The sequence below is a fragment of the Symphodus melops genome (genome assembly GCF_947650265.1).
Source record: "Symphodus melops genome assembly, chromosome: 10".
NCBI lineage: Eukaryota > Metazoa > Chordata > Actinopteri > Labriformes > Labridae > Symphodus > Symphodus melops.
The window spans coordinates 2,599,497-2,611,766 of NC_136700.1; the positions used below are offsets into that span (position 1 = coordinate 2,599,497).

Genomic DNA, 12,270 nt, shown 5'->3' on the forward strand with positions numbered 1-12,270 from the left:
TTGAACACATTGATTGATTTAACGACATGTGCATCACAAACATTTAACAATCTGAACCCTTTGAAAAACAAGCCATAAATGAATCTGTTCAAATACACACTCAGGATCATGTTGTGGTCTGTTGTCATCCTATGAAAAAACCCCGAGAGAAAGAACACATCGTACTTAAAGCTCACACCTCCTGCGGGTGCAGATGACACCTTCCGGGTGCTTAAGTGTGATTTTAAAGTGCTACAACAAATCCTCCATTCACACAGTCTGTCTCATACATATGCACGCCACAAATACTTGACGTGCATGTCGGTTGGAGATGCACCTGTTGCTTCAAACAGATGGATGGAGATTAAAGCCGAGATCTCAGTCCTCCTGTCATCCCACATCGCTGCTTCATCTGTGACCACAGGGAGGAAGTTCACAGCAGCTCACTCTGACCTTTCAGTGGTTTTTTTAAAGGGGGGGGGGGGGGGGGGGGGTTCACTCATGTCCATGGTTTGTCCTCATACATCTCCTTCTAACAGCCTCCTGCTTGTTAAACACTGCGTTGATGACAGGAAGTGTTCTAGTACGTCATTAATGTTAGACATAAGGAAGTCATTCCTGCACGCCGCCTGCCTGTCACGTTTCAAAAACACTTATTTATTATTTAAATAATTATTTAATATTTATTTATTATTTAAATAATTATTATTTAATAAGTATTTATTTATTTATTATTTAAATAATTATTATTTAATAATTATTTATTTATCATTTAAATAATTACTTAACAATTATTTATTTATTTATTATTTAACTTATTAAATGTATTGTTACTTATTTAACTTATTTAAATGTTAGATGATATGAAACCAGCTCACCAGTCATTTACCTGTTTATAATATAAGGAACAAAGGTAGCAACAGAGGCCTCAGGTCCGCCCCCCCAAAGGACCTACGAGGTCTTTTAAATCCCTTTAAGCCAACATGTTCATGTCTGTGTAACTTTATATTCTCATCAGTGATGTCACCGTCCCTGACCTGATTGTGAAATGGAAACATGTATCAGCAGACTAACATGGTTTTTTATTGGCCGCTGTCAAGTCTTTTTTTTTTTTTTTGCTTTATTCATGGTGTACCCACCTCCAGCAGAAGACACACTTGTTAGCGCAGGCGAGGCTGGGCGTGGTCTCCATGCAGCGATGAGACTCGATACCGTAGAAGGTGTGTTTGTAGCAGCCTCCTCTTCCTCGCAGCATAGACTGACGAGCAGAAACATCTTTAATACGATTCATGCACTCACTGTGTCAAAAGTCTGAGAGCAGTAAATTCTATTACCTTGGTCCATCGACAGAGTTTCACTCCTGAGTGACTCCCAATGAGTTTGTACCCTGCACACAGAGAGAGAGAGAGACAGAGAGAGAGAGAGAGACAGAGAGAGACAGAGAGAGAGACAGAGAGAGAGAGAGAGAGAGAGAGACAGAGAGAGAGACAGAGAGAGAGAGAGAGAGAGAGAGAGAGAGAGAGACAGAGACAGAGACAGAGAGACAGAGAGAGACAGAGAGAGAGAGAGAGAGAGACTGTTGATCAACACACGTCTCTGACCCAACACGTAACACATTCAGCACATGGACTTTCACTTTATAGAAGAAGGAGGGGAGGCAGGACACATTTCAGACCCCCCCCCCAGCTGAAGACAAGGAGTAAGTGTTTGAAAACCAGCCTGCATCACTGACTTCAGGGATGAACAAACAGTCGAGTCTCTTTCTTAAACACATCCTCTCATATATATAGGATATTTCATCTGTGTCACTTTAGGACAGAAAATGATGATGGGACCTTCATCCCGTCCTCCACGTCTCTTCTGGCTTTATTGAGTGTTATATTCAACGACGGGTGAAAAGGCTTTCCTAACTTCCCCTCAGCTGAGAGTTTCAGAGCAGATTTTAAGCTCTTATTGCTCGTTTGTAAAACCTGAAATGTTGAAGCCCCGCCCACATCTTACTGTCTGACGTCCTACGAGCCTGACCGGGCTAAGATCCTCCGGCAGGGCTTCTGCTGTGTCCTCCTTTCAATCCCTTCTTTTTATTCATCCAAACACATTCCTCCATGTTTGGGTTTAACTGACCTGTTTATCTGCTTTTCTGATCTGATGTTTTACTTCCTGGTTTGTGTATCTGATTCCATTGAAAACTCGTGGTTTTGATTGTTCACACTAAAAGTTACTACAAAAGTTCGGCATCATTGTTATTAATCTCTGGGATTCAAAAAGGTTGAATATATTCTAGTCCAGGAGTTTTATAGATATTCTAGTTCATCTATTCTGTGTCTGCCGGTTTTTTTAAATTCCGTGGCAAATTTTTGTTTTTCAAGTCTTAACGGTGTGCGTGTCTTTTAAATCCGTAAATATTTCATGAAAAGTGGAGGAGAGATCGGGTTGTTTGAGCTCATCCATCACACAAGTTTGATGCTAGAAGACAAATACACGTTTACAAAGTAAAGCCCTAACGACTCCAACACCAAATGCACAAACCTGCACAGAAGTCAGCTTATATTTAGCTCAAACAAACAACGTTTGCTTTGCCCTTTTCACACATGAGGACGTACGACCCCACGCTGAGCCCTGCTGGAGCCTTATAGACGCAGCAAGGATCTGAATGTAAGTGTGTTTGTCAGGGAGGTCGATTCCCAACGTCTTTGTGTCCTTTCAGAGGACAGAGGTGAGACAGAGGGACGTGGGCGGTGAGAAGGAAGACCGTCTTTGACGTGCAACATGCTGATGCACGAGACGAAGAGAAGGTGAGAACTGATAAAATCTGTGCATCATTTGTTCATCAACATGACGAACCGAATTAAAAACATTTAATAGCATTTTTAGATTCGTTTGAAAAACCTGATTCGGTGCAAATTAAAAACGGATAGCAAGACTTCGTATCCCTTTTTGTTTCCGTTTGATAAACGTGGTGTGACCTTGAAGTGACCTTGCTGACATCTATTGGAGAATCCTGTCAACATGTCTCTTTGACATACCGACTCAGATGTCGACTGACTTTAAACTCTTTAAATGTAAAAAGATAAATAAACGATGGACCTCCTTTCTTTGTGCTGCTGCAGAGGTTTGTTTACGTAACGTAGCACATGGCTAATGATGGGGTGAATATTAATGATGGATTTGAATATTAATGATGGATGTGAATATTCCTGGAGGAATACGACAGGACGATTGTCAACAGAAAGACTCAATTGTTGCGTTTAGTTCTCGGTCTGAAGGTGAAGTCTCGCGGTCCCTCCAGAGGTGAAGCCTTTCAGAACCATCCTGCACACGCGTTGTGTTCGCTCCCCTGTGTGTAGCTGCTGCGTCACACACAGCTGCTGTCTTCCTGTCTCACTCTGAGAGGTCAGGTGAGGTCAGGTAGAAATCCGTTGGACTGTGTGTGTGTGTGTGCGAGCTTCGAGTGCAGCACGAGTGACGTCGAGTCCAAAGAGGCGACTTCACTCAGAGGCGCCTGAAGGGAAACGAAATGAGCCGCGTGCGTTGTGTTTAATTAAAGAGCGGGAGAATCAGTCTCCAGCTTCTTTATCAGGATCTCCCAGGACGTGAAAAAATACCGCTTTTCTTTCTAATTAAATTTAACGAGATCAATGAAAACAAACACTTTCAAACTGTGTGTGTTTTTTCTTTTTTTTTTTAAATAGACATTTCCTCACTTGATTAACCCTTTGTGCACATTTTAAAGAATCAGATTCCAGACGGCATCGTGAGAAAAGTCTTGGACGTGAAAGTACAGTTTCTTCACGTGTGACTTTTACATCCACGACGAGGACGACGCAGAACAAACAAACTCAAAGCACAAAGAGTCATAAAAACAAGACCAACACGTCCATCCTGGTTCTTTTACCGCTCATTAAAAAGGAGCTCTCCTCTGAGAGTGACTCTCGCCAACGCTCACACCACCAGGCCGTCCTCTTCTACAGCAGGTAGTGAAATAAATTGATTCAATGTGTAATTACATCATCAATGTTAAGTCCAACTTCAGGTTTGACTTCAGGCAGCATACAGGAAGCACGTGTCTTAAAGTGTGTAAGGACTAAGTGGTAATAAGTGAGTTCATGTCTGATCCTTTGACGCAGACAAACAGGTGTTTAATGTGAGTGAAGTTGAATAACTAGAAGTTCACTCCCTCAGCAGCTGTTTCGTTGATGTTTGGGGGGGATGTGGGAGGAGAGAGAGAGAGAGAGAGAGAGAGAAGTGAGACTCTGGGGATTTGCACCCTGAGGACAGCAGGAGGCAGAGAGGGTAATTGGACTGCAATGCATCATTAGGAGCCATTAGACAACAAACATTCCCCTGCTCCACACTCCTCCTGCAGAAGCACCTCTGGCCAGCTTCAAACAAGCCATTTCTCCGTCCGGATATGAGAAACAAATCTGTCTGGAACACGGGATGCAATTTGAGCAGCTCATTCGTTTGAAAACAGCTCCGACGTGTCCGCCGTCTTTCTGCCTGAAACGCTCCGAACGTCATCGACGTCCAGGGACGAGATTCTTAAAGAGGCTAACACGTTTAGCTTTATTAAAGACTCCTCGATCATGACTGAGTCGCTTTGATTCACAGCTCATTTTCCCAAACAGCAGGACTGGTGATTCATGTTTGATGTTCTGATGACGCTCGCTGCCCTTGTGATGAGAGCTCAGGTTAAGGATATGTAGCCTTGTGTGCGGCCCGTAATGTGACGTCTTTATTGCAAAGCAGTGCAGCTACATCATATGAATAGTCAGCGGTGACAGCCGGCTGATGTTTTGGGAAACGACCACACTCGTGCGTTCTTTCTTGTATTCTGACACCTGATCTGATCGCTCACCTTGCTTTGTCAGCGCGTCTCTGAGAGCAGGCGTGATCATCTCTCGCAGCTCCTCTTCATCGCCCACCTTCTTCACTCCGTTTAACTTGGACAGCTTCACCATCGGCCCGTCTCCTCCACCTTCGGCTTTGCTCTGCGGGACAAACAAGATGCAGAGTCGGACAGCCAGTGAGGCGTGGAGGAAATCGTCTGTCAAATTTAAAATCACAACCTTAATGCCCGACATCATACGTGGAGAGACGTCAGACTCACGTAAAGTTTATTGATTAAAGCGACGTCTGGACCGAGAATTTATTCAACTGAATCAAACAGAGGAAAAGCTGAGAGGGTTCAGAGTACAGAAGCCCCTGCTGTGGAGCCCAGGAGGGGGCGGAGCTCCAGGCTGCTCGATCATGACGATGCTCGTCACGTCAGGGAGCTTCTCCCTCACCGTTTGATGTCTGACAGGACTGAAGATCAAGGCTGGTTATTCTGCACTCCTTCCTCGACTCTGTGACATCACACGAACACGGCCGACTAAAGAACAGCATCGGGGATAATCCTGGTCTGAGGCCGCTCAGACGAGAGAAAACAAAAAGGTCTGAAGAAGGAGAACAGCTGCCGTCTGTCCCGGGAGTCGCTGCTCTCCTTCCTTCAGGCAGAAGAGTAAGATCTCAGAGATGAGCAGGAAGCAGAAGATTGATTCAGTGCTGCCTGCTGGACAAATGTTCAAAACAACCTGTTTGTTTGTTTGAGCAGCAGCAGGTCGACGCTCTGACTGAATGAACGCTACCACTGAACACCAGAGTCCAACAAAACTGGGTTTCCAAACTAGCATTCAGCCAAGACTGTGATTGGACGATGTTGAACCTGCTGACTGGACACGGACACTTCCTGTGCAGCACAGACAGGCTGTGCGTCTAACCCCAAGAAGTCTCCAGAGGCGGCTTATTGAAATGCTTTCTATGGATGAGACACACATCGTGTATCCTGTATATGTCAGTCTAATGTAAAGAAGGATGTGTGTGTGTGTGTGTGTGTGTGTGTGTGTGTGTGTGTGTGAGGTTGAATGGAAACATGTTTTTAACCTCCTCTTGGTATCAACAAACCTGCAAAGAAGCCTCATTAAAAAAATAAAGACAATGCTGCTCCATGAGCATGCAAATACACAGCTCACTCATCGTGCATGTGAGCGTCACGTCATGTGATCAGAGTCCAGCGAGGAAGTCATCATGCTGAGTCTGAGTCCTCGCAGAAATGTTCCACATGTTCTTAGAGAGTTTGTGATTCACTGTCGATGATGTTCCAACAGTTACAAAGGTCTAAATAACATCATCATCATCATCAGCCATCCTCTGAGGCAGAACAAACATCTCCCTCTCTGATCTCTGCTTCTGGACCCCGATCTAAAACCATCACAAGAACCCAGTTCAAAGCGCTCCGAAAGAATCCGGAGCAGCTTCTCCCTGGAAGCAAAGCCAGAGCCGCCGCCCTGCGGAGCGTTTTTAGACCACACTGAAACATTCATGTATGAGAGAAACAAAGATGACGCTTCAGTGGCACAAATGGAAGCTGAGCAACAGATGGGCTCGGATTATGGATGGGTAAGTGTGAGCTGCACTCTGGCAGCCAATCAGCATGTCCCTGCCAATCGACCACCGAGGAGGAAACGGTCGTGGGAAATCTGTATCACCAGCGAATGTCGCCGTGCTCCGGTCATCATCATTCATGCGTGCATGGCTTTGAAGGACGAGTGACATGAGCACAGATGAACCCCTCCGTCGAACCTTCGACCTGCAGCGGCCTCGGCTGGGACGAGTCATTTCTGTATTTATTGATATTTTGAAGGTTAATGCTACAAGCTCCCTTAAAGGTTTGGACGGCGACTCGACAGAACAAACATTTACCTGTATTTTAAATGTGACATTCATGGAGATTCAGGATATTACAAAACCCTGTAAGTCTCCTGAGAAACACCTGGATTTGTCTTCAGACTGTCAGGCTCTCACAAGCTGATCAGTGGAGAGATATCTGAAGAGGTACGACAGGACGGTGTTTACTGAAGGGGAATGTGCAAAAGTATAATTACATTTAATAATCACAGTCCAGGGCTTTAAAGAGCTGCATAAAGGAAGAGAAATAAAAACATGAAAACAAATCCGACGTTATGAGGACCAGCACAAATCTTTGTCCCCTGGTGCTGATATGTATATATACAAATATATATATTTACATACTTTGTTGTCGTTCATAAAACATTTAGGATGTGCAGTCGAAGGATTGATCAGCACAGGCGCGCTCCTCGTTCAGCCTCAGATCGTCGCTCAGCTTCACTTTGTTCTAGAAAGGTCTGCCTGTGTGATCTGACGTGCTCACGAGGGTGGAGAGTGAAATGTCAGTTGTGACATGTCAGAGCAGAGATGAAGAGTTTGAATGAAGCAGAGTCTCTGTCACCACCTAGTGGTCAAACAGAGGTTCCACCTGTGCACCTTCGACACCGCCTGAACAAACATCCCATAATATGCAGGGTATTCACAGGGAGTCACAGAGCACAGATATAAAACGCGTAGACCTCATCTCTCGGTTGAAGATATTCCAGTCGTGTCCTTGTTCACACTTCGTTTGCAGCTTGGCTTAATAACTCGTCGTCACTTGGCGAGAGCAAATGTTGAACTCGTTACTCGTCACACAGCGTGCTCTGAGAGTTCAAGCGACTCTGATTGGCTCCCACAGAGACACGGCTCCATGGTCAGCCTGGAAACCAAAGAGCGTGCAGGAAGGTTTGTAAATGTGACGATGAGGCGTCAGCAGCAGGTGCTCCGTTTAAAGTGTCAGAACGCGTTAGACACACACACACACACACACACACACACACACACACACACACACACACACACACACACACACACACACACACACACACACACACACACACACACACACACACACACACACACACACACACACACACACACACACACACACACACACACACACACACACACTATTATATTCATGTCACAAAAGGAGAGACAGGCCTGGGACACAAACTCCCCCTGATGTTCAGCACAGCTCGCACGACAGGAACTCTGTCATGAAGTCGTTCACCTTTCATGAGAACAAAACGTTGATCCACAGAGGCTGAAGTCACACGCCGCGCCTTAAAGGGACACTTCACCCACTGGCATTAAGCTTTGTATCATTAGAAACACGGTCGTGACTCCAGCCCTCATTTTGCCCTGAGACGAGAAAAGTATGTTTTTCTTTGCCTGAAAGTTTCCTTTATGTGACGATTTAGTATAAAATAAAGGTTTTAGTAAAAACAAACATGTCCACACAGAACAGAAGAGAGACGAGCGTTCCTTCACAGCGAACGTGAAGCTGACAGGAAGTCAACAATTTCCTGCCGTCTCATTTCAGGTAAAGAGCCGGGACGTTGTGGAGGAGCAGATTTATTTAGTGCACCCTCAAAAACTAAATCGTGTGAACAGTTTGACCCCACAGTCACACACCTGCCTGCCTCCCGGCCTGTGAGGCAGAGTCATGATTCCTCCTGAGTGAGTCGTCGCTCGCTCACGAGGCTGCCGGGTGGGCGTCCTCCATCTTACACAAGCCTCCGCTTTCTCGCCTGTCTGCCGTCTATCGAGCCATCTGCCCTCTTCTCACTCACTCACTCACTGTCTTCTCCGTCCTCTACACGCTCTGATGGGACCCGAGGTGTTGAAAGCTTCAAAACGCCTGATGGTGGCCGCTTTTAGGCCTCGACACGGAAACGCTCAAAATAAACGTGCAGGGTGATGACGAGAGCTCCACGCGAGGAGAGACCTGAGAGGCAGAAAGACGACCTCTGAATATCTGTAAACGCTCATTTGGACTTTTCTGTCTCTGTCATGGCGTGCCTGAGTGAGCTCTCTAGCGGCTAATCGAGCAGGGAGGAAACGGGTGTGACTGCTGCTGGACGGAGTCTGACCTTTGCTTTCCTGGCACTGCTCATGATGCTGCCCAGGTCCTCCATGTCCACCACTGAAGCTGACCTTTTCTCCTCTCGCACGCCAGACTCCTCGCCGTCACTGCTCGACTCCATCAGCTCGTCCTGTACCAGGAGAGAGGAGGAGTGTTAAACACACATCATCCTGCAACACCACAGGACTCATACATGTTCATGTGGAACTAATTACATGTCGTCTACAGCTAAGAGAGAGAGCCCACACTAAAGGCTTTGATCGCCCTTTGACCTGCTGCGGCGTTAAAACACACGAGTCCAGTACAGCGGGCAGATGGATGGCAGCATGTCGCTGAGTGCACGCAGTGCTGCAGACAGAGGGGAGCTGCTACCATGGCAACCACTCGTGTGTATGTGCTGTGAGGAGTATGAAAGCTGCGAGCGCGAGTTTTCTGTTGAAGTGTGTAATTTCAGTGACGGGTGATTAAAGGAAGTGCTATTTTCATACTGACACAGATGACACACTGTACGGAAGCCTTGAAGGACATTTAGGACGCTTACGGTGGAAAATACACGAAGACCATGCGACTCAAACAGACCCTCACCTTTTTAACTAAACGTGAAACTGTTCATTTCAGTTCTTTAGCTTTAGTTTAAAACTTCTGAACCAAAAAGGAGAAGAAAAAAAAAGTCAGTACCTCAGATCCGTTAAGCTCCTCCTCCTCCTCCTCTTCCTCTCTCTCCTTGCTCTTGCAGGAGCCTCCACTCTTACAGCTCCCACTGCAGCTCTTCGTCTCGCCTTTGGCCAGAGCCTGCAGACGGTTCAGGAACTTCACCTTCCACGCCAGGAAGTCCGCCTGGATGCTGCCATTACGGCTCTTGACCACGTTACAGTCGCCCTCGACCCGGGTCATGATCCGCACGCCGCTCAGCATCCACAGCCACTTGTCCACGTTTTTACCCACCTGGTAGAGCGACAAAGGAAAACGGATTCATGGCCTTCCAAACACTGACTAAAAGATGGACGTTTGAGCTGTGTGTTAAATGAACTTTGACCTTTAATGACACATCCTACACGCTGTCATCCAGCAGCCTGTTTCTGATACACACTGAATGTTTTCTTACCGTGTTATAGTGGCCGGTGTAGACCGAGTTCCCGAGACCAAACACAGCATATCGGAGGCCTCTGAGGAACGTCTTCCCGTATCTGAAGTCGGTGGACGCCTCCTCCAGCCACTTACAGAACCACTCGGCGTTCTCCGTGGGCCGGCCGTCCGTGTAGGTCGCCACCAGAAACACACAGACCGACTTGTTGGTGCACTGAAAAGTAAGCAGGAAAGAAGAGAGACTTCTTTACACACAGCCAAGGTTTACATTTACAGAAGAGAGAGGGAGAGAGAGAGAGAGAGACTGCACACCTCAGACAAATCAATGACAGCCGATAACAAATACTATAATGATCAAAGAATACAACTACAAAAAAAAGGCGTTTGAATCCGCTTTAACTGAAACAAACAAAAACAACAATCAAAGAGCAGCAGGTCTGTGTTGGACTGATACAGGAGGGTCATGTGCAGAAGGAGCAGCTGTGTGAGGTCGGCAGCGTTTATAGCGCACACGCCGACATCCTCGAGTCGAGGACTTTTTTTTTTTTTTTTTTTTTTTACTGCCGTCCTCGGAGCTCACCTCCTCTGCGAGACGGTCGTCTGGATCGTAGTCTTTCATGTCTATCACCTCTGCCGGTATCCCCAAAGTCTTCACCTCCTCTGAGAGCTCCTTCGCAAAGCCCTGAGGACGAGACGAGTCACAGCTGATTCTCAACAAACGCCACACAGAGGAGCATCACCGTGGACGGACTAACACATCGCTTTGAACAAGTGGTTTAAAAACGTTCATTAAATCCTGGTTTATGAGACTTTCAAGGTTGACCTGTTGAGTTTATGTTAACATGATCTGTTTTAAATCACCTCTTTTTGTGTTTCTAGTGCTTTTGTAAAAAAGGTAGATAATCTTTAATTTTACAGAATCATATCATGACAATGTGACAATCAAAGTCAGAGAGGATATTCACGTTCTGTCTGTACCTTTGCTGTCCCAGTTTGTGAGCCGTAGAAGATTTTAACAGCGGACACATGAACCACGGCGTCTCGGCCGGAGCAGTCGTCTTTCTTCACCGCTTTGTAGACCAATGAGCCGACGTCTTTGGAGAAGCTTTTCTAAAAACACACACACACACACACACACACACACACACACACACACACACACAGGAAGGCCATCGCTGAAAAGACATCACCCAACAAACACCGCCACAGCTGACGATGATGTCGACTGTGTGAGACGTGACCTCACCTTCTTCAGTATAGTCTTCACGAAGAACCAGATCCCAAAGACGATGGCGGCAGCTGAATACAAGTACAACCTGTTGTGCCATATCCAGAGGACAGAGCTCTCAGAGGGACTGTGGGCCTGCTGGGAGACTGAAGGGAGACAAAACATCAATCTGAGTCCTTCAATGTGGCAGGTGTCATTAACTACCACTTCATGTGTTCATGTCCTGAACAGCTTTGAGCTTACACTGAAGATCTTAGTTTAATTAATACTTGCTTAAAATTGTTGTAAATGCATTATTCCTTTATCTATAATTTATTCCAACACATTCTGACGTTATTTGTACTCATATGCATGCTCTTCTTCTTTGGTTCTTTCACTGCTGCTCTGAGGATCAATACAGGATCCTCTTATCTTATCTTTATTTTAGATATTTACACTCTCGTGTGCAACAGAGAACAAGTCGACATGTTTAACCCCAACCTCAGGTCACCTGCAGCAGATAAAAGGCGGTTCACAGGCTAACAATAGTATGCTAACCAACAATACAAATTACGTTCGCAATAAAACTACACAAAGTCAGCTTCCGGGTTCGTAATGACTTTGAATAAACTCACCTTTCGTGTCCGAGGCACACACGCAACTTGTGAAAGCATAAATATATATGAAAAAACTCATCATCGCTGCAAAAGGTGTAATAAAACACTCAATCCTGAGTCAACTGATGATGTGCGCAACCATGTTGTTGTGCCGCAAGGAATGCCGGGAAATGTAGTTGTAGTTGTTGTCGGGGTTGCTGGCGCGCTTGTATTTTGAAATTCACACCACTAATCACAACCCTGTTGGCCGGGTTAATTTTCTTAACTTAACGTTTTCAAATAAAAGTATGATGTGGCCTTCACTGTTTATTTAAAATGTACTCACTGTAAGTGTTGTAAATATGATTATTCTCTCTGGACTATCAGCTATAGAGGAATTTCACTTAAAAAGTCTTCAGTGGTAATTTTTAAGTAAAATATTGAATTTTTGAAAACCTAATGGCTGTCGTGGTTTATTTGTGTTTTATATCCATTGCCGTTAGGCGCAGTTTTATTAAATTGGTAATGCTGCCCTCCAGCGGACACACTGGAGAACTGCAACAACAAGTCAAGGCAGTGAAACTTTCAGGAAGGATTTTCAA

General features: G+C 45.5%; 1 protein-coding gene across 1 annotated transcript in view; it reads right to left on the bottom strand.

Annotated features, from left to right (window-relative positions):
* tyw1 (tRNA-yW synthesizing protein 1 homolog) overlaps window positions 1-11,867 on the bottom strand; it is a 21,670-nt gene extending 9,803 nt beyond the window's left edge. The window contains exons 1-10 of the mRNA XM_079353162.1: window positions 11,708-11,867; window positions 11,112-11,239; window positions 10,844-10,975; window positions 10,446-10,547; window positions 9,885-10,079; window positions 9,458-9,724; window positions 8,787-8,909; window positions 4,838-4,970; window positions 1,314-1,366; window positions 1,115-1,237 (exon numbers count right to left, since the gene is read on the bottom strand). Of these exons, the coding sequence (XP_079209288.1) occupies window positions 1,115-1,237; window positions 1,314-1,366; window positions 4,838-4,970; window positions 8,787-8,909; window positions 9,458-9,724; window positions 9,885-10,079; window positions 10,446-10,547; window positions 10,844-10,975; window positions 11,112-11,239; window positions 11,708-11,771 (1,320 nt within the window). The 5' untranslated portion in view covers window positions 11,772-11,867. The remainder of the gene's footprint in view (window positions 1-1,114; window positions 1,238-1,313; window positions 1,367-4,837; window positions 4,971-8,786; window positions 8,910-9,457; window positions 9,725-9,884; window positions 10,080-10,445; window positions 10,548-10,843; window positions 10,976-11,111; window positions 11,240-11,707) is intronic.
* Between the last annotated feature and the right edge of the window lie 403 nt (window positions 11,868-12,270).